Genomic DNA, 22,751 nt, shown 5'->3' with positions numbered 1-22,751 from the left:
TAAGGGTCATTGTGAATACCTAAGCAGATGGCTGCCTTTTGAAGCACTATCTAAATATATTCCCAGTGCATCTGCTAACACACACTCCTTGCCTTGCCATGGCCTTCTTCAGCTCCCACCACTGCACAATAAGAATGTGAAAACTGCTTTTTGTTTTGTTGGGACTGTTCCCCAGATGGTTCCTTATCCTTTCTTCCTAGAATGTACTAATTTGTCATGTCTGCTCTGATGTCTATTTCAAGTTTGGAGGTATTTCTCTTGTCCTTTGGTTTAATTCTTTCTAATTTTTAATTTCTTTCTAACTTTCACTGTCATTTTTAAGCTCCAGAGACTCTCTCCCTTACTCACATCTCCCTGCACCTCAAGCAAACAGAATTGCAGGTATAATATTTCTAGATGAGTATTTAGAAACATCAAAAATCTATATGAATAAATAAAATCCCAGAAAAAGAACAGAGATACATAATAATTCTTTTGCACACCACCAATGCAACTGACATTCTTCACTGCTCTACTGCCCTGCAAGGATCTCAGCAACACTGCTACTGCTTTCAGCTCTTGGGTTTTCTGTAGCTTTTTTCTTTACTTCCTATCTCTAGAACTTTTTGTCATCACTGTGTGTGCTCCAGAGCTGTGAGCTTTCCAGATCATCAGCAAGTGGACTCAGCTCCCCTGTCTCCCCTTTCCTGTATGATTTTTCTTTGTTTCTGATGATGCTGGAAAATCTGATCTTTGCTGACTGTATATTGTCCTTAAGATCATCAATGAAATAAGGAAGTGTTTTCTGTATTCCCTCACCATCCTTCCTAGTTGTACCAGGATGGGTGATCAGTCTTTATGTTCTGGTTGTTAGTGACACATTTTCTCTTAATTTTCATCTGATGAACATTTCTCCAGTACATATATGTTTTTGTAACTCCACCAACACCTGGGAAGTACAACTGCTTTCCATGCTTTTGCTTAGAGGACATAAATCACGTGGTAATTGCTGGAGGTGACGCTGCTGTTTGACACCTGCTTTGCATCACAGTAACATGGAGCAATGGAGCTCCCTTATTTACACTGAGCAAGGCTTTGACTCCAGGAGCAGAACACAGTGTGGTGGCAAGTACCAACAGCCCAGGATCGCGATGTGGCAGCAGCTGATGGTGCCACCTTATGATGTTCTGCATGTCATCAGCTGCTCAGCTTTGCTTTTTCTTCCCCAGCAAAGACACAAGGTCTTAGAGCTCCTTAGAGAGCCAACAACCCCTGCAGTGAGGTTTGGGCCTCTCTCCTTCCAAGGTTCATGTTCCATTTGCACACTGGCATTGGCTCATTCTTTCAAACCCACTTGAGAGCATTAGTGATGCAGACCACTGGGGGACTGTGGGGAGCCATACATCCCCCAAATGCAGGGGAATTTGCCCTACAAGTAAAAAACTTTGGTCTGCATCACTCCCCAGTGGCTTCTATGCACCCTGGTGTTTTGCTTAGTGGGGTAAGAGAGCAGCTAGCAAACAGGGACCCTGCTATATTTTAAATGAAATATTGAACAGTCATGTTTGTGAACAGCCGGTATTTTGCCTAATCAGTAGAAACAAAAGTATGAATTTTTTTTCTTCCCACTAAAAATGTAAATTGCTCTTTTTAGAGAGGTGATTAATCCCTGGGAAAACTGGGCCCTCAGTTTGTCATCACTGTAAAGGGCCAAGCTAAGTCCCTTCCTGAGATGATTTATATACATCTAGCACAGTGTAGAAGAAAAGGAAGAGATAGAACAACAGAAAATACAAATTAAAAAAATTAAATCAGTTTCAGGAGGTTAGCAGAAAGCGGGAGTTTGTGGCAGGGAGAATCAGACTGTAGTTCTCACAAGTAACTGCAAGTGAGGTGTTTTTGGTTCCCCACAGGTTCCACAGTGTCCTTCTCTCCTCACCCCACCTTCAGAGGTTTGGGATCTATCTGCAGCCAGGGTTGCTTCTTCTCAGCCACCTGTGCTCTCTGAGGTGCACTGTGTTTTCACCCCCATCCTAAATCATCTCACAGGACAAAAGGCTCAGCCTTTCTCACAACTGGAAACAGGATAGACATACCAGGACAGCACTCTATTCCTAACTTGCTATCACACTGTGCAAGAAGTGCTTCAAAATATCTTAATTTAAACTTATCTGCTGGACTATTTTTAGTTCCTAGGATTCAAGAGCCTCTCCATGTATGGTAGAGGAAGGGAGGGAGAACTGGGTGGGGAAATTTCCTCCTCTGCTTTATATGGGCCTGGCTGCCTGTGCAGAGTCATCAAAGTTACCACATTCCATATCAGAAAAGGAAATCCTTCTTGTTTAAAGCGGATGTACAGCAGCATCACTTGAAAAGATAGGATGCTTATAAATAAGTGGCCTATTCATTGGCAGGCCATAGAGATTACCTCTTCTAAGAGTGACTGCAGTCACATTTCTTTACGGAAAGGGTGAGTGCAGCAAGCCATCTCTCAGCCCGTTACAACAGGTATAGGCCAAAGGAGCTGTGAACAAGATGAAGTCTCTGAATGGCAGTTTGAAGTTATTGCACCACATTTTCTATTTGGCTTTCAGCTTTGACAGTTTTAACTCTAATGATCACAATTATGTGACTGTTAGACTAACTTGCTGGTTTTGTCATTCACTGCAGTCTGAGAGACCAGTAGTTTTAGGATAGTAGCCTACGACTACTACATCCTACGTGCCTTAAAGTAAAATAGAAAAGCATTCTGCTTAGATCAGGAGATTAAAATTAATTGCCTGAACTACTGATCTTACAGAAGTCTGTTCCTAGCAGTGTGAAGCCATGCTAAATCACCCTTGGCCCTTGCCACTCAGTGAGCAGCCAGCCATTTGGAAAACAAGGACAACAGCTTCTATGGTTGAATCACAGATGGAGAGACTGATCTCATTTCAGCACGCATGAAACTGGAAATCGCTTCCGCTTGGGAAATCAGTTTCCATACACTGCAGTAACAGCCTACTTGCAAGTGTTTGTTTAAGAAACCCCACTTAATAACTGTCATTCTTCTTTGAATTCTCTGCCACTTGGAAGGCATTTATTAAAGACTACAGTGAGATAAACACCAGGCATCTAAAGACCTCTTTCTCCACCTTTAGGCTTGAGTACATTTGATCTTACTCCTTCAGTTGATGTCCTTCCATGGAAAGCAGGGGTGATATTTTCAGGCTGATATATTAATGGGACAGAAGCCAGATTATAAACTACTGCTGTCTTGGCTAGCTGGATGAATTTTTCCTTCTTTCTTGAATCATCTCATAATTGTCACAAGTAATTTGCCATCTTCCTCAGGTATTCTGACTGGAGACCTCCAGCATCGTTCCCTCAGGCATCACTCTTGTCCAGCATTTCAATGAGGATGTTGTGGGTTGCAGCCCTGGAAGTAAGGCTGATAGAGCTCTCCTCCACCTTTGTACCTCACTGCAATCCTGCTGCCCCAGAGCCTGACAGAGACACGAATTTAGCTGAACATGTGTTATCTCAAGATAAATCTAGTTGCAGATAATATTCTCTGGGAGGAGAAAGATCTTTAGCATTTGAATATGTATGGAGGAAAACTATGCGACCCCTGAAATGAAAAGGTATATATATTTGTCCTAATACTTCTACCATATGAGATATCATTTGAAGCATGTTTTTTAAACTATCAGTTTGTCAGACATTACTTCTATGTTATTATTGTCAGCACAGGGACTCTAACTCTGGGTCACAGTTCCTCAGACATGGTCAGAGGTCATTCATCATCCTGCTGCTGGAGAAGCAGCGTCAGAGTTCACTTCCAAGTTGACACTTCATGGTCCTTGCAGAGCCCCAGTGAGTGATTTTTCAGACTATGTTGTCTCATTTGTTAACATAGCCTGGCCTTGCACATACACTTCTACTCTGACTTAGGACGTGTAAGGCTGATGGGGAACAAAGGCATTAAATCAAAAATTTGCCAATAGTTCAGATCACAAAGGTGATCAGAGCAATAATCACACTGAAACAGCTATACATATAACCCCACAGACTGTCCTAACCAAGCTGGTAGTCCTAGATTCCAGGGTTTTGAGATCTGAGTTGAAAGAAACTGTAATGCAAACAGACAACAAGAATCCCTTTCCCAGTCCAGTTGTTTCCATCAGTTCTGAAAGCAATGTAGGACAAGGTTGCTGACAAGGTAGGGATAAGACTGCTCAGGGACAGCACTGAAATTGTTTTGAGACAGTGATAGTGATGGATGAGGGAGAGGCATAAAAGGGTGAGGCATAAAAGGACTTTGACAAGGAGTGATTAAACAACAGCCACTACTCAAGAGAAATGAGAAAATTATAGCTAGGAAGGAGAAAGCTGACAACCTGGCATATACTTGTTCTTCAGTTTCACTTAAACCCATCATAGGAAGAGACATCACTTTGTTGGGAAATGTGTAAAGCTTTACTGTCACCAGTCTCTACCACTTATATTAACTAAGAATCTCACTCTTTGCAAAAAGAAACAGGAGCAGAAACGGGGGCGAGTAGATTCAGCATATCTTGATACACTGACTGTACTGAAAAGACAAGGCAGAATCAGCTTCTCTGTAGAGGTCAACTGTAAGGAATTAATGAAACTTCTATCAGAATGGTCCTCAGTCCTTGCCAAGTACCTTGGAATAATGAGAAGGGTCTCAGGGAAAAAGACCAAGACCTTCTAGTAGACATAGGCTCTGATGACAAGGAAAAAAATCATTTAGCTTCAATTCATGAAGTAGTTATTTTTGTGCATATTTCCAAAAAACAAAATGAACAGTAAAATCAACAAGGACTAATAAAAAGTAAGACCTTCTCAGTAAGAGAAGACTTCATGGCTGAAGGAATAATGTGAACACGGTATATATTGGCTTCTATAGGATACCTGATACAGTTCCACATGACTTTTCCAATGAGAGAAATATGGATGAGATAGGACTACTGTAAGGTGACCACACAATTGGCTAAGAATAGAAGAGAAAACATAACTATTAATGGTTCATGATGTCAGATGAGCTAACTGGCTAAGTTGGTAGTAGTGTTTCACTGGGCTTCGGAATCTAACAGGACTACCTCTATATTTTCACCCACAGAGCTTTAAACACTAACGTCAATCAAAGGTCCTCTCCACCTCAGTGTTATATGACTGGCAAGGAGACAGATGATAAAAAATCCCAACCCTCTTCTCTTCTGTCAGTGGATCTTATCCTCTGGCTGCATCTGGACAGAACAAGCAGCATGTGCTGTGGGGCCACCACAGCCCCAAAACTGCTATCACTCAGATCTGGAACCTAGCTGAGACACCTTGCAGCTTTTCTCTGGTTTTTCTTCCCAGAGAAACCCAGGTGTGTGGGGGACACAGGGGAGGGAGGGGGGCTACTTGGACTGAGAAGCTCAAAAGTGTTCCCAGGTACACCATATTGTCTTCCTATCTGCTTTTTCAGGTGCTAATTCCTGCTAGTGAAGCTTTGTAAATGTGGCTTGTTTCTCTTGGTTGTTGTAGCTAGCAAGCAGTAACAGGAAAGAGCAATAACACCATTTTTCAATGGGTGTCCTGCGGATTCAGAGGAGATTGCTGTGTATTAATTGGCAAATGACATAACACATGGAAGGTATTCAGTTGTCTTGTGAAAGGCTAGAATTTCTAATTTAGTAGGAACTTGAATAGTCGTAGAAAGGGACTAAAATCTCCTGGTTAATGAGACTATATGGCAAGTACTAGAGGATTAGTTAAGTCCACATAGTGAGATAGTGAGCATATACTTGTCTGTATTACTGGAGTAGATGTTGGATAGATTGAAAGACAAAGACGTGATCAATCAGTGGTATCCTGCTGGCAGACATCAAGCAATTTTGTAAGCAGTAGAATTAGCAGATCCTGGCATCCTTTTAATTTATGTTTTGTATTTGATATCTCATTCTCTCATGTCTAGTAAATGCAAATCTGTCTGATGTCTGTCTCTCACATTCAAAATGAGAAAGCGTGTGTGTGTGTGTTCTTCAGTTTTTGATGCCTAATTAAGACTGCACTCAGGCTTCTTGCTTCCTACAGTGGGGTCTCTCTCCTTTTCCATGTAAACTTGTAGGAGTGTTGTATCTTTGTGACTTCAGACTGTTAAAATTAGCAAGTTGACTCAAAAGCTATTAGCATGAAATGGGTAAGATCGAAAGACATGCAGCACTGACCGCATAAACCTTTCATAGGAAACTGGGCTAAAACTGCAAAAGACAGACTCACTAGTGCATTCAACAGGGGCTGTCCTGGCAAAAAAAGTTCTCCTTTGGGAAAAGACTACACAGGGGATATTCAGGGCCCAGGTGTGAGCTGTCAGCACAGAAAAACTGGCCATGTGTGCAACCTTTTGCACTGAGGACACATTTCCGTCCAGCTCAGAAAGAAAACTGTCACCCAGCTGAGAGATTGTTTTGAATGAACAAGATATTCAAGTCTCCAGCAGGATACCATGAGACTAAGATATTGCAGCCATGCACAGGGATGTCTCTACACCCTCTCTGCCTAACAGAGATCTCCAATAGCAGTATGGCTAAGACTGGTCAAAAATCTACAAAATGACTGGGCATGATTTTTCCGTGAGCTGTTAATTCACCTTCAGAAAAGCCTGTTTCTGGTTTTCCAAAACCAGAAGATTGTAGTGGGGCAGTGTCTCACTGTCCCCACTGTCTCACCTTTAAAATCACTAGCCATTTAAGAAGAAACACTGGTTTGACAAGTATTTTAACTATTTAACCTCAGATAGATGCTAAAGTGTTGCAGATTTGAGTAGGAGACTGTAGCATTTGTCTGTACCATCCTAAACTGGAGCTGAAGCCATATCTTTGTTTTATATTATGCACTGGTTATATGATGGAAGTGTGTAAATATCCAAGAATGACAAATATTTCCTATCCCAAGAGTTTTACCTTTACTTTGAAGTAAAAGAATATATACTCCTCTGCTTAACTGTTTGCAATTTAAATACTGATCAAAGCTTTGAAGGTTGAAACTTTAAACAGGGAAATGCTTAGAAGGTCAATATAAAATCTTCCATCCAAATCTTATTTTGAAAGGACTTCAGGTATGTAAAGTATTAGATGTCTGTAGCCTCTAATGACTTACTGAGATATTTGCAACGTTAGCCATGGAAAATGACTTTGTCTAACATAAATAGCTGGAAGAACAAAATTCGAGGTGACCGCATCTGAAAAAAGCAGTTGACAAGTAGCATTTCATCAGAGAGGAACAGGCTTTTTATCCCTGGAAGTAGCAGAGTGCCTTATTTTCTATAGTACTGGCTTTTCTAGAATTCGATCATGGTAATAAAATTTACCACTGACTGTTTCCTAGAGAACATGAACAGTATGTGACCTCATGTAAACTAGCTTGTTCAGTAGCTTGCCTGGGCATACATTAAAATGCTTTCTTTTAATAAGGCCTGATCTTGAAAAGAATTATACCTTTTACACTTCTCTTTACTGTAATTAGTAACAAAAATCATGTCACTTCAGTGAAACTTAGTTAAGAGGAAAATCTTCATAGGCTTTGCTTAATAGAAATTTTTCCTTTTTGTGGATTTTTTCCAATAGAATTTAGTGTGTACATGAAATAAGTGCTTTAGAAGTTAACAAAAAGTTTTCTACAGAATTATTCACTACACCAACAGAATTTATGAGAGTTTTATAGACCTTCCTTTTACTCTTTTATCTATTCCATTTGAATGTTCTTACAAGAGACAGAGATGTATTTTCATTCCAATGGCATGTATCAATATTATAAGGTTTCCCCAAAGAGACATATACTTACATAAATCCCTGTATGTGATATACTTACATAAATCCCTGTATGTGTAAATATTCAACAAAGAAGAGACTGAACCACTTTCCTTGCTCTTGCTCTAAGAGTCTCTGTATGAGATGTGACAGGTCCCTCTACATCAATGTTTCCTTGTGGGAGTTGTTGTCTTGGTGTGCAGTGACGGCTGCTGGTCTGCAGCATGCATGGTCAGACCTTCATGTATGGTCAGACCTTCATTTTCCAGGCTCTCTAACACTGGACATGGTCTGCCAAGGCTACAGAAATGCTCAGGCTGGGACTGCTGGGAGGGAGAATCATGGGAGAGTGTCCCTTGGCCCCAGCTCTGGGATTGTCTCACAGGAGCTATTGCTCGAGTACAGAAAGGAGCGATAAGACAGGACCTAGGCAAAGTGTGAAGAGACGCTGAGCAGGCCACAACTGCAGAGATTTGCAGACTCCCAGCACCATCTATTCCCTTCCTTGCCATCCACCACAGTCCTCACTATCAGTATCTCATCTTTCAACGCCCCTCAGTCTCCAGTGCTGGAGCTCTGAATGGTGCTGCCAAAACACCACTCTCTGGTTTCCAAACACTCTCTCACCCTCCCTGGGCACAGCCAGGCTTTCAGTGTAGGTAACAGCCTCTGGTGTTTTAATTCAGCTAAACAACTTCACTGCAGGCATGCAGGATGCTAATGCCCCTCTGTTAAATGTTCCTCAGTCGTGTACACAACAGAAATCTGAATCATAGACTGGTTCTCCTCAGACATGGAAGAAAATTGATAAACACCGGAAAGTATCTGCTCTCTCTTTTCTTCCTCTTTACCTGGGGCTGAGTGCTCTCTAAGAGTTTCAGGCAAGGAAAGTTATTTTCCTCCTGTGTAGGTTTCTTCTGCCTCTCCATGTTGGACATGCACACTGTGTTATTTTCATCTCTTTGAAGGGCTCTTTGGCAAAGAAATGTTGGACATTGAGGCATTGGTAAGCTTTCACCTTTCTAATCTGAAGCTTGCACCACAAAAGCTGCGGTAATATAGAGTATATTTTCTTATTTTAAAATAAAAAGTAAATTTCTCTTTACAGGGAGTACAGAGTGGGGGAAAGAATAAGGGTGTTTAAGTGCCAGGTGACAATGTCCATCACACTGCTCAGTGATGAAGCTATGAAGACAAAAATAGACGAAGTGACCTCATGGCTTTCAGCAGCAATGCCTACGAGACAAAAGAGAGGCTTTAAAAGGCTTGTGGACTGATAGCAAAGAGCTTGGACATCTCAGAGTTTTGGTTCTGCTCCAGAAGGGCACTGCTTTGCTCCTCTCTCATTGCCTCTCTTTCTGTTTATGGGGAGTTGTGAATTAAACAGGCTTTGTGACATGCCCAGTTCTCCAGGTCTGGACTGTACTTTCTCAAGCTTGGATCAGCCTTATGCAGGTACAAATGTCTTGTCTCTTTTCTTTTCTTTTCTTTTCTTTTCTTTTCTTTTCTTTTCTTTTCTTTTCTTTTCTTTTCTTTTCTTTTCTTTTCTTTTCTTTTCTTTTCTTTTCTTTTCTTTTCTTTTCTTTTCTTTTCTTTTCTTTTCTTTTCTTTTCTTTTCTTTTCTTTTCTTTTCTTTTCTTTTCTTTTCTTTTCTTTTCTTTTCTTTTCTTTTCTTTTCTTTTCTTTTCTTTTCTTTTCTTTTCTTTTCTTTTCTTTTCTTTTCTTTTCTTTTCTTTTCTTTTCTTTTCTTTCTTCTCTTCTCTTCTCTTCTCTTCTCTTCTCTTCTCTTCTCTTCTCTTCTCTTCTCTTCTCTTCTCTTCTCTTCTCTTCTCTTCTCTTCTCTTCTCTTCTCTTCTCTTCTCTTCTCTTCTCTTCTCTTCTCTTCTCTTCTCTTCTCTTCTCTTCTCTTCTCTTCTCTTCTCTTCTCTTCTCTTCTCTTCTCTTCTCTTCTCTTCTCTTTTTTCCTTCCTTCCTTTCCTTTCCTTATTTTAGTCTACTCTCATATTCTTTTGCCTATTCTGATTTCATTCTTGCTCTTTACCTTCTACGAGTCATCTTAGGAAGATTTCTCTTCCTGTTTTTTCTTAAACTGTTGTGGAAGATTGTAGCTTTAATAGCATGACCATTTTTCTGTTGGGAGGACTGGTGTAATTAGTCATGTGCTTTAGCCTTTGATGAGGAGAGAGGTAGGAAGAAGAAAAGAGGGAGGTGAAAAGCAGGTCCCAGAGGGCCCTATTTGCCAGCTCCTTCACAGCACAGGACAGTTCAGAGCAACTTCCAAGGGAAGTTGTACGTGGATCCTAGTGCTGAGCTGGTGGAGTTAAAGCCAAGACCATCCTCTGTTACAGTCTCTCTGACAGTATTTGTTAGCCCAGACTCTAAAGCTGGCACTTCTATGGTAGTCTGCTGTCAGAAAGGGCTGTGAAGACATCACTTTGAATGGTGTTGCTCCCTATCTGTTAGCTCCTGATGCTAAAAATCCTTCTGTGAATCACTCAGGTCAGAGTTTGCATATTCTGCACTTGACTAAGATCCTGTGGTGCTGCTCTTTCTGCTTGTAAATTTAGAAGCAAAATACCACCATGTGAGGTGTAAGTAGCTTGTAGCAAGGTTGTTTGTAGCAACTTCCCTTATTTTCTCCATTGCCAACAACCCCTAGAGACACAGGAATGCAGATCTGTAAATGAAGTGGGCAGCCCTTCAGGGACTGTAGTTTGATTCCATCACAGATAGCAGGTCTTTGAGGGCAAGTCTGTGACTGCTCTGAAGAACATTAAAGTCACACTGGACACTACTTCAGTCTTGGTTCAGCAAGGTGGGGTCATTCTCTAAGGAAAGGTTTGGAAAGAACCTTCACTTTGCAAATGCAAGTACAAATAATGAGTCATTTCAGCACTGCTTTTTCCTGTTTCTAGTTCTGGTTGCAAAGGAGAGGAATGAACTGTGCATCCACGTGAAATGATCTCAAACCACAGAAGTCCCCTTGCTGAAATCCCAAAGCAGCAGCATGTGCTAGGGAATGGCTGCAAACTTTGAGACCTTCCATGAAGGATGACTGCTTTGCAAATCAACACTTTATTTTCAGCATGGGGTGGGAGAGGGAAGCCCTTTCTGCTGTGGTTACACTGATGCAGTACAGAATGATGACACCACAATTGTGTGGCCTAGAAAGGTTTTAGGAGACTGCAGCCCTCAGGAAAACTAGTAAACTTCTTAAATAAGCTCCCTGTCCCTCACTGCAGGTGACTTTGCCACATTAACAGGTTCACATTGAATGGATGCTTTGTGATAAAATGAACAGAAGTGAGATCCTGAGAAGAGTGAGCAGTTTCCTTCATCTCTTGAGCTAACATCATCCCTCAGCGCTGCCTTGCACATCTCCTCTCCTCTCCTCTCCTCTCCTCTCCTCTCCTCTCCTCTCTCCTCTCCTCTCCTCTCCTCTCCTCTCCTCTCCTCTCCTCTCCTCTCCTCTCCTCTCCTCTCCTCTCCTCTCCTCTCCTCTCCTCTCCTCTCCTCTCCTCTCCTCTCCTCTCCTCTCCTCTCCTCTCCTCTCCTCTCCTCTCCTCTCCTCTCCTCTCCTCTCCTCTCCTCTCCTCTCCTCTCCTCTCCTCTCCTCTCCTCTCCTCTCCTCTCCTCTCCATTCCTTCAGCAGAGCATAATTTATTATGTCTCTCTGGGCTGGAGATAAATTTTGTCTCTGTTTTTGTGACAAATTATTAGATGCAAACAGTGGATGGTTGTTCCATCTGTACTGTCATGCTGGGAAAAAGGGTGAAATGAAAGACATCACAAATTAGTCTGTGGTTTAGGCATGTGAGGCTTTTTTTCTGTGCAAGGTTAGTGCTGACTTCTGTCACTTCAACAGTGATTCAAGGCATGTCCATACTTTCCTTAGGACAGACAAGTTTGGTTTTACTATCGAATCATATTTACCACCTGCTTTCCCTGCACAAAGACAGAGGACACAACGTTCCTCCCTGGGGCTTTACTGACCACAGAACAGGTGGAAAATTATTATCCCATACTCTCATACCAGTGTTCCAACAGGTGTTGTCTTTTCCAAGCAAGCCTAAGTGGATTTCCTTCTGGTCTGGCTGATCAGTTGTGGGGATCTGGAATTCTTGCTCAGGAGCAAATACTCTTTTTCCTTTCCAGGCATGGGCACAGGGAAGAGACTGCAGCAAGGATGAAATCATGCTTCCTTTGCCTCCTGCAGTGGCAGGGCTGTTGCAGAGCAACAAACAGCCCTACACACAGTGCTACTGTACACACTGACTGTAGCTGACATTGCAGGGCTCAGATCAGGAGCAGCCCTGCTGTACCTGCAGAGCACCTCTCCTCTTGCACACATGTGGTCCTTTATATGATCGAAGGAACATCTACAGAAGTCAGGGCTCCACCTTCAGGGTGACAAATAAATGGTAAAAATTTCCACAAGCAAGGGCAAGCACTTTAAAAACATCAGGGACTCTTGGCCACATGCTTCAGAAATAGGAAATCCCAGATCTAATGAGGAAACAGACCAGCCATCAGAGTGGGAGGAGTTCCCTCCCCACACCTTCGACTTCTACTGTGTTTGCAGGGAAAGAAAACTGCTCCTGATTTTCTATCAACAGTTTATAAAGACACTATCATCAGCAAAACTGGAATGAAAAAGAAGGGCAAGGGGTGTGTTTCTTCTTATGTGCACTAGAACACCTATAGCCATTTCACTGTCCACCTTTGCCCACCCAACCTTTTCTGATCGCTGAGATTGCCTCTTTCTATCTCTTTCAGAGCTCCATCGCCACGAAAGCATCCAGGAGAAGAACGTGAAAGAAGCCAAAACCAAGTGCAGAACCATTGCGTCCCTGCTGACAGATGCACCCAACCCCCACTCCAAGGGGGTGCTGATGTTTAAAAAACGCAGGCAGAGGGCTAAGAAGTACACACTGGTAAGCTTTGGCAGTGTTGATGAAGACCGCTCCTATGAGGAGGAAGACGGAGTTTTTCCAACTAGTGAATCTGAATTTGATGAGGAAGGTTTCTCTGATGCTCGAAGCCTAACGAATCACTCAGACTGGGACAACACTTACCTAGACATTGAAAAGTCCAAATCTGACTCCGAACAGAAGGAAGAGAAGCAAAAAGGTTTGAGTGAGGCCTCAGGTAAAGGAGCACGATTATTTGAGCAGCAGAGGGAACGGGCTGGGAAGTACACAGTTGAGAAAACTCCAGTGCAGAAGAGCCCAGAGCTTGCCTCAGCTGCCCAGCCAAAGCAGGGCACAGTGAACGGAGACATGCCTGTGCCAGAGAAGGCAGACAATGTGCCCCTCAGCATCCACCTGGAAGGTGTGCAAGTGCCCAGCAAGCAGCCAGCCACTGTCCCCACTCAGCTCCTGACTGCCCCCAGCCCCACTTTCTTCCCGCCTCCCCCAAGCACCCCCGACCCCTTCTCTGCAAGTTCAACAAGCATGTTCAACAGGTCTGCACGGCCCTTTACTCCTGGCTTTTCTGGCCAACGTCCAGCAACATCCTCCGTCATCTTCAGGCCATCTGCACCCAAAAAACCCACTGAAAGTCTGGGTGGGCAAAGCCCAGTGGTTCCCCCTTTCTCACCTCTGGTTCCAGGAACACCTGCCAATGCACCAGTGCCAACACAGCGTGGTCCAGTCAGCTCCTCCACATCTCTGTATATTCCTGCACCAGGAAGACCAACATCACCACTGGAGTCACAGCCAAAAGCGGGAGGAAGTGCTTCAGAGATCAAGCCTTCTGCCAACACTGCCCGGACATCCACCACCTCGATCTTTTTGTCAACTCCCTCAAAGCCAGGAGGGGATATGGCCTCCGCAGGATCCCAGCCACGAGTCCCTGGAACAGCCTCTTCTTCATTGTACATTAGTCCAGCACCATCACAGCACATGAGAAGCAGTTCCCCTGCGCCCAAACAGCCTTCTCCTGCCATCACTCCAGCAATGCCACGACCTCCATCGGATCCCTTAACCTCCAGGGAGCAGAGGATTGCTGTGCCAGCTCCCCGCACAGGCATCCTGCAGGAGGCTCGCCGACGGGGCAACAAGAAACCCATGTTCAGTAAGATTGAGGAGAAGAAGAAGAATTCACCCAACCCTGAGCTCCTGTCTCTGGTGCAGAACCTGGATGAGAAGCCAAAAGGTGACCACCCTGCAGCAGGCTTTGAGTCTGGGCCTGAGGAGGACTTCCTCAGCCTGGGTGCTGAGGCCTGCAACTTCATGCAGTCCTCAGGCCGCAAGTTCAAGACCCCACCTCCAGTGGCCCCCAAGCCTCAGCAAGATGCTGGATTGGTAAATGGGGCCCAGGACATGCCTCAGCTTAAAGGCAAAGGGGCAGAGCTCTTTGCCAAACGCCAGAGCCGCATGGACAAATTTGTGGTGGAAACAACACCGAAGCCAGAGTACAAGCCCAGGACCCCCTCTCCATCCCCTTCTCTGCCCTCATGCTGGAAATATTCACCCAACATCCGGGCTCCCCCTCCAATAGCTTACAACCCAATGCATTCCCCTTTCTACCCCTTGGCAGCCAGCAAATCTCAGGCTAGCAAAGCAGAGAGCAAGGTGAAAAAGGCACCTGGCCAGAAATCAGGGATCAAGGTCATTGATTTAATGCGCCACCAGCCATATCAATTAAAGTCAGCCATGTTCTGTTTTGGGGATCCCCCAAGCCCCAGCACTCAGAATACTCCTGGCCAGCCAACCCCACAGGCTAGCACATCCTTCACGACAGCCAAGCAGGTCCCTGTGAAAATGGCCAAGACCCAGGAGATTCGCCGCTTCTCCACTCCGGCTCCCATGCCAGCCTCCAGCAGCCTGGCACCCACTGTGCTTGTGCCCCGCTCAGCCACTACGCTGGATGAGCCACTGTGGAGAACAGAAATGGCCTCCTCTGCCCCTGCTACACCAGCACCCTTCCAGGTGGAGCTCAGCCCCTCCCCTAAGCCATATCAGAGCTCCCCAGAGCCTGGCCAGGTGGGACAGGGACCTCCTCCAAACTCAGCCTCTGCCTCTCGGTTTCAGGTGGCCAGGCCCAAATTCTCCGCAGCAAGAACAGGCATGCAGGCCAATGTGTGGAGGCCAAGTTTTGGCCATCACTGAGGCAGCCCCCCTCCCATCCTGTCTATGGCCCCGCAGAGATAGCATTTGTTTTGTCTTTCATGTCAGCTCAGTACGTTGGGATGAGTGACAAAAAATGAAGAAAAAAAAAATCAAAAAATTACTGCCCTTCTGCACTGCCCCCTTCCCCAGCCTCCCCTTGGTCTCAGATGGGATAATTCATGGAAAGGCTTACTGGCTGTGGCTACGGCAGGAGGAAGAATGTGGAGAGAGGGCACGTGTGTGGTACACAAAAACTGGGAACTTGTACACAGCAGCAAAACCCACTTCCAGAGGGGGTGAATGGCAGAAGTTATCTCACATGGAGACACACATGAAGCAGTAGTTTTCCTTTCCCAAGGGCTTTGGAGTCACCCTGCATGGAAGGAAACTAGAGACAAGAGCTTTCCAGGAAGAAAGGGTTAGAGGGGGGATTACAGAACAGAAGCTCCAGCTTTCCCATTAGACTGTTGTTCTTTGATCCTCCCAGTCTGTACACTTGTGTGTGCACACACATGCACACAGAAACACTCAGCAGGGAGTGAAAGGACAAGTGGAGCCTCACCTGGGACATTTCTCCCAGAATTTCCTCTGTGGGAGCATGGGAAAGAAGGCAAGAGAGCAGAGTGAGCAGTGGTGTTTGCCCATGTACACATGGCCTGAGAGTGGCCGTGTGTGCCTGCTCCTCCAATCACCAGGGCTGGGGGTAAAAGGGAGAGTCATCCTACCTGGTACTAAATATCACTACCAGGTCTGCAAATAGTTTGCCAAAGAGGGGCTATGATGGGACTTGATGGGGTTATCACCAACTGTGGGAACTGCAGAAGTATCCATTTTTGAGGGTACACAAAGTCAAAGCTAAGCTCAGGCATCTCTGGTTGGCACAAAGAAAGGCCCTGCAGCATCAGTCCCATTGAACAGGATATGGATACTGTAAGTAGAAAGGTGGATTGCATGGGAGAAGGTACATTTGCCTTTAAGTGAGGCAGGACTGAATATGCATTTGTACATGATCTTTTTGTTTAGTTTAGGACAGACGTGAGGCAAGATTAGAAATGGGTCACAACATAAAATTGCTGAAAGCTTTTGATGGGGGGAAAATGGAGGGCCTTTACAGACATTCTCAGCATGGAAGTGGAAGTCAGGAAAACAGAAAGTCACAAGTAAAACTTCACACAAAATTACTTAGGTATTATTGTGGGCCCTATTTGGTAAAAACTGAAATGCTCTGAGAATCCCAGATGATCTGCACTCACACACATATATAGAGTTCAGTTTGCTGATGATGCTGGGGAAACAGTACTGGTTATTCCTTGAATGTCCCAGGCTAGCCTCCAACTTATCCCTATACTACAGGCATACAGGAAGAAAGCACTGCCTTCCCAAGGAAGAAATCTGCATATTAGTAGGGAGTGTGCATGTGTGTGTGCATGTCATCTGTACTCTGGTTTCCACACCCCCCTGCTTGTGGTCCTCCTTTACCAGCAGCCTCTTTTCCAGTGAGATCCCACAAAAAAGCATTGCTCCTGAAACGCTGGCTCAAACACAGCAGATGCCCCAGCTGCAGGGAAGGGATTTGCCACCTCTTTCTGGGTCAGGGTTGCCCAGCCTGTTGATAAACCCTTAGGAACATGTACATGAGCCAGAATGAGGGTCTCCTAGCCCTCTCTCCTGAGACAAGTCTCCCTCTCATTAGACTTGCTCCTCTTCAAGCAGTAGCCATTCTCTGACTGGACTGAGCACAAACTTTGGATCAACAAAAGTTTAGGTTCTGGGGGAAAAAAGGAGTGCAAGTGGGTCTGAAGCAGTCTGTATGCAGTGCAGCTAGTGTTGTTCCATACTAAATCTAAGCCAGCCTTCCTCTGCACAGCAGGAGCTTATGATGTGTAGCTTTTTCATGATAGCTGGGGCTCTAGTTTTTCTTGGAGACTTGAAAGTCTTTCTCTGTGAGCACCTGGAGATTTTTCATGTGCTCTCTCCTATGAAGAAAAAGAAGGCTGGAAAACCTAGCTAGCACCTCTGATCCTGGACAAGCTTGGCAGGGAGAAAAGGAGAAGCAATACTCAATTCTGCTTTTGAATCCTCCACATTCTGGCTGGACTTTTCTTCAGGCCTGTATTTGCAGTGCACATTCCTGGTGGCCCTGAAACATATAATGAGCATGCTTGGGAGAGAGGAGGACAGCATTACACCTCACTTGGCACACTATCAACCATGGGAGAGGACTGTAAGAAAAGCCATGAGAATACCTTGAGTTAATGGACAAAAGTGAGGCTGAGTCAGAAGAGAAGCTGCATCTGGTTATATGACATAGGAGCAGCCAACCTGAATTGATGAGGAGACTGTGTCCTTGAAAAACCCCAGAGAGGATCTCTGAGGAGAAATCATCACCACAGAGTTAATTCAGATCACCAGAATCCACTTAGCTCCAGTGAAGGGGAGCAGCTATGCTACAAAACCTATCTCAGATGATTGCTTTCTCACTCATCCTGTTCTGTACTGTATTGCCCGGGTTTCTAAAACAAAAACAAAACAAAACAAAAACCCAAAACAAAACAAAACAAAACAAAAAACACCAAAAAGAAAAAAGCCTGTGTGCAAACTGAACCTCTGTGACTCTTCCCAAACATAGAGGGAGGAATCTTCTATTTTATCTAGGAAAGCTGTACGAAGGAACTCAAGAAGTAGCAGCGCTCCAAAAGCTTTGTCTCTCATCTCCTTGTGGAGTGTTGTCTGTCCCTGGCTAGTGATTTAAGCCATTAGCCTTAGACAGACAAGCTAGCCCAGGCTGAAAGCATTACTGAACTCAGGTGTAGAGAGGGGTTGTGTGGACCAGAGGAAGGGTGCTCAACATAATTCTGCAGTCAAGAAATAACCTCAGAAAGTCTGAATCTTACTCCAGTATCCCTTTCCCTCAGGCCCCTAAAGTTAAGGGCTCTCAGGGCCTGAAAGTCTCAGGAAGATCATTTTGCCACTGGAAAAATAGAGAAGTCTGGCCTTAATATGTAAGGGAGGTTGCATGGGTTTAGTATTTTGGTTATCCCACTCCAGATTTCTGGGAGACAACAATTACTGCTGAGGAGTGATTGCCAAACACCATTCAATGTTAGATATGATCCAAGTGAGTGGAATAACTGCATTTGCCCCATCATTTCTGATAATGTAATGGGCAGGAAATGAAAAAAGTTAGGTTTGATTGGAGAACATATACTAAATATAAGAGCAAGGGAAAGAACCAAGAGGCTGGGAACCCTGTATTTTACTCACATCCTTGCTTCAAAGCTATGTTTAGAAGCAAAAGTAGTCATTTAATGGACTTCAGCCCCTCACAAACTTTTCTGGATCCTATGCTGACGCAAGACTTGATCTGCAGAAGCAGAGGCTGTCGCAGGTGAGGCCTACAGTTCTCGTGGTGTATCCCAAATAAGGCCTGTAGCTGCAAGTAGCATGAGATGAGAAATAATACTGAGATGCATCTATTGAGTTATAAGGAAGAAACCTGAACTACTGCTGGCTTTAAGCAGCTCCGCTATGTCTGCTCATGAAAATACTGTGGCTGGCCTGTTAGAAAGGTCACAGGTGAAATTACAAGGAATACTTTTGAAACATGTAAGCTTGTCTTGAGCCTCTCCAAATGTCTAATTCCTCAGCTGTTGAACAAGCAAAGATATAAACTGTTGTTTGAAAAGTTTTAGCTCCCACCTGCTAAGTTATAAGCTTCAGTGGTAGGCCAAAGCCCAGTGTTCCCTGGTTAAGTATTTGAAGATGTCTTCATTTGCTGTGATTTAAAACTGCTTATCATCCCTCCTCTCTAGCATGCTGCAGGCTTCACCTTGCAGCTATGGCAATTCAGGGGTTTTATCTTTGCTTCAGAAGTAACAGTCCCTTCCCTCTCAATATACGGGAACACTTACCAGAGATAACCTCAAGATCCTGCAGCACCTGGGAGGAAGCATCTCAGAAGAGACTGGTGTGATGAGGAGTCACTGATACCAGACATGAGCACAGTGTGAGGATTGTAAAGAATATGCTCCCTTTCTGCTATAATATCCAGCACCCCCTACTAGACCCTTTTCCCCAGAAGAGACCCATCAGTGCTCTGAAAATGGGAGCCCATCAGCAGTGCTCTGTCTGGTGAAAGATGTGACTCCAGATGAACAGAGTTGGCATCTTTGTTTATGGAGATAACTTTTTTCCTTTTCTGTTTTGTCGGGGTTTTTTTTTCCAATTTACAATCACTTTCTATTTGTTTGTGCAGAAAAATAAACTTGTGATATGCACTTTACATGTGGCATTTTGTCACTCTTTGCTTAGCACCCAGGAGGAATTGCTATGGGTACAGCACATGCATTTAGCACTACCTACTACAAATTTCTAAGGACAAGAATATAAGGAGTTCAGAAAAGGATGGGATGTCTCATCAATAAAAACACCTAGGTTGGGCTTAAAGCCTCTATACAGTAAAAAAGACCCATACAAGGAAAAACTTAAGTGAGATCCAAAACTTTGGTACTACAGACTATAAAACACTCACTGACAGGTTGAAGACATTTGTGGATCAGCATAAGCTGGCCTACCCCATCACTGCCCCTCAGCCTGTTCTAACCTAAACCCTACCCTCTGCTTGTAAATCCAGTATCAGCGGAAGTTGGTCAGCTCTGATAAATCCAAATATCAACTCACATTGAACAATTTAACCTAATATTAACCAAGACATCAGAAAAACAAGTCAGTCAGAAAATCAAACATATCTCATTGTATTCTCAGCCTCCAAATCTAATCCTAACTCTAAACTCAATTCATGTTAAAGTCTACTCAGTTTCTGGGTTCTGAGAGGTTCATTGTGTTCCATTTAGGACAAGCGTTAGCAGGTTGCATTTCCCAGAAATATCTCAGTCACAGACAGCAGTTCCTAAGCACTGCAAAAGACACTGGGATCAGCTGTAGGATTAGACTGCAGGCTCTGGACATTTGTCCAAGTATAATTTTGTGGATGTTTGCCAGATTAATTGCAAGGAGGGCTTCCTTTTGCAGTGGTCTGGAGGTCGGTCTTAGGACTATCCAGTGTATTCCTGATTGACTTGCCATCAGAAAATGCAGAAAGGGGCAGCAATGATGCCAAATCTAAGCTTCTGTCCAACCAGAAGCACAGCTCCCAAAAAAGTAAGTATACAGATGCACAGGCTGCAGATTAGGACTGCATCTTGTTTTGCTTAATAAATCTGATATAGTAGGATTATGAGCTACTCCAGATGGTTTGACACATTGCAGGACGGTTGCTGTATCTAGGGCTCTTAATTAAATTCCCTGTTAACCTCCACAACCTTCTCAAGTGAGAGTCATTTCCTCTCAGAGCAGATCATGTCAGAAGGAACCAGACAAACAGACTTTGAAAAGTGGAACAGGAGCCTGCCAAGCCAAAGGATTACTAAACACTTATGTAGCAGGCTAGGGATTAACTTGGTCTTCAGTGCCCACCTTGGAGAGGAGTTTGAAACCAGAAAATAATAAGGTGCCTAATGGAGATCTCTATCCCTAAACAATCACACCCGATGGAAGGATAATGTGCAGCAAAGAGCTCAGCAGGGAAGCATGTGGCATACAGGACAGACAAGGCTGTTCCCCGACAGTACAGACCCATAGCTTTAATGGCCACTAGATGTTGCCACTGCTCTTCTCTGAGTTACCTGCGGGTTTGGCATTCGCCTGATGCGTTAAGTCTAGAGGGTTTAAAATCTTAGGAAGTCCTTTCTTCCTAATCTATCCTCTTTTGACATTCACATATGGTGCTGCTCAGTCCCACATACCAGAGGAGAAGGTCAGGCTCATACCACAGAGTTTTGGCAGCGGGGGGCTTGCGGTAGCTTGGAGGGGATTCCTGGGTGACACAGACAAACAGACTGCCCAGCAAATAGCACACGTGGGAACGGCAGCTATTTCCACACACGCTCCATCTCTGTGGTCGAATCCTACATATTTCTGTCCCAGTCCTACACCTTACTGTGCATTAAACCCACTTAGTAGCATGAGAGAGCATTTACTGTTTCTCCTATTTTGGTGCTACAAAGTACTGACAAGTCTCCCTGATGTCTGTGTTAACTGGAACAGGTTAAGAATACATGAAATATTTTACAATAACAAAAATTTTATTTATTTCATCATCACCACCACCATCACAATATCCAGGAAAAAAGTGCCATATCAAGAGTTTTGCAACTATTTTTTCCAGAACAGATTGAATCATGTTGGAATCTGCTCTTTATGAATGCTTTCAACATAGATCAGTCCTGGGCATAAAGCAAAGAGGAGAGCAAAGGCAAAGTTTACTTCTCCATCTTTGAAAAATTAAAGTGGTGAAAACTGATGTTGTTTTCTTGACTTCTACATGATCAAAATCTGGAGGCAGCTCTGCTGCTGATGCTTCTCTGAAGAACTGCTTGTGTCCATTTAGCAGTGTAATAAAGCAGATTTCATATGCTACTCTTGAAATGAGTTTGTAGGCATTGACAACTTGAAGCTAGACATTTGAAATTAGGTGTACAAGAATGCAGTGCGAAAATAAATTAATTTTGAAGATTCATGTCAGAGAAAGCAAAGCTTTGTTTAGGCTGCTCCTCAGGCCACTTAAATGAAGGGCATATTTGGAAAGAGGGAGGTGGTCACAGTGAGATACAGACCGTTTCTTGTATGATTATAAACCCTCTGAAGTGGGGAGAAATCCTACAGGCAGCACATGTACTACCCCACTGGCATTAATGGAAATTCCATGCACTTAAGCAAAGAATGAATTCAGCCACCAAACCTCACCACAGTCCAAACCCTTCCACCCTAAACAAAACAAAACCACCTCAAGCACAGCCTGTAGTGATTTAAAACCTTTAGCACTGACTACTATGAGTGGGTAAGATAACAAGATAACAGACATCTTCTTCTGAGTTCATTGCATTATTTATGGCAGGGATAGAAGGTGGTACAATATTCCCAGTCCAAAAAAGCCATTGACCTGCAGAACCTGGCACCATGGCAGGACGCAAGTGAAGTCTCTGCTAGACCCACAATTGACATTTATAGACTTGTGAACTAGACCTTCCTATGTCTCAGGAGAAACCATGTATAGAAAGGAGAAAGGAGCAGTATTTAGTACTCTGTGTGGTAACTGAAAATAAAGACATGTAATTTTATTTGAAGATAGAGTAGGAGGTAAGAGTCTCAGTTTAAGGTGTGTGTTGGTGCTTAAGTGTCAGACACAAGAGTGCTTTATACAAATCACCCTCTAAATCCTGGTGCCATACTAATAGGTTGAAGGCTCAGGCTCTGTTCAGTTCCTTGCAGATGCACTCTTAGGTCCCATGTCTCACCTGGTATATGAATACTTCTCACATGAGACTTTGACCAGGCAAACAAATGCTTTGTTCCCATCAGACCACGGTTCCCATCACTCCTCATATCTGTATTTCAGCCTCCTTGGCCTTAATCCTAAACTTGCTTGCCTCTGCCCTTTGGGCTGGAAATCCACAGCAGACTCTTGTCCCCTGGAGTTTGCTCACCCTGAACTGCCAGTACCTTGTTCCTGGTCCTAATTGCAGGGTATGCTTGCTCATAGTCTGATTGAGATCCTCACACACCATGCTAGACTTGCCTTCTCTTCATCTTGCTATTGCTTTTCCCTAGTCTCTCTTGAGTTTTATAAGAGGGATCTCATCTGTTTCCTGCTCACTTCCCATTACCATAAGGCACTCTGCTCCCTTCCAGCATGCTCAGCTTCTCTCTCTCTGCAGCTGCCTGGGGTGGGAGGAAGCAGAGGTGCACCAGGTCATGTGTCAGGGAAGAGCAACCACAAATTTCCCTGCTACATCATCTTTTG

The 22,751-nt window shown here is 44.0% G+C and overlaps 1 protein-coding gene across 1 annotated transcript in view; it reads left to right on the top strand.

Annotated features, from left to right (window-relative positions):
* Positions 1–16,395, top strand: part of SYNPO2L (synaptopodin 2 like) — a 38,434-nt gene extending 22,039 nt beyond the window's left edge. Inside the window, exon 4 of the mRNA XM_063405854.1 lies at positions 12,555–16,395. Within this exon, the coding sequence (XP_063261924.1) occupies positions 12,555–14,890 (2,336 nt within the window). The 3' untranslated portion in view covers positions 14,891–16,395. The remainder of the gene's footprint in view (positions 1–12,554) is intronic.
* Positions 16,396–22,751: the final 6,356 nt, after the last annotated feature.

Source organism: Prinia subflava, chromosome 9, assembly GCF_021018805.1.
Source record: "Prinia subflava isolate CZ2003 ecotype Zambia chromosome 9, Cam_Psub_1.2, whole genome shotgun sequence".
Taxonomy (NCBI): domain Eukaryota; kingdom Metazoa; phylum Chordata; class Aves; order Passeriformes; family Cisticolidae; genus Prinia; species Prinia subflava.
The sequence above is the reverse complement of the archived record's forward strand: the minus strand, read 5'-3'. Positions and strand labels throughout refer to the sequence as shown.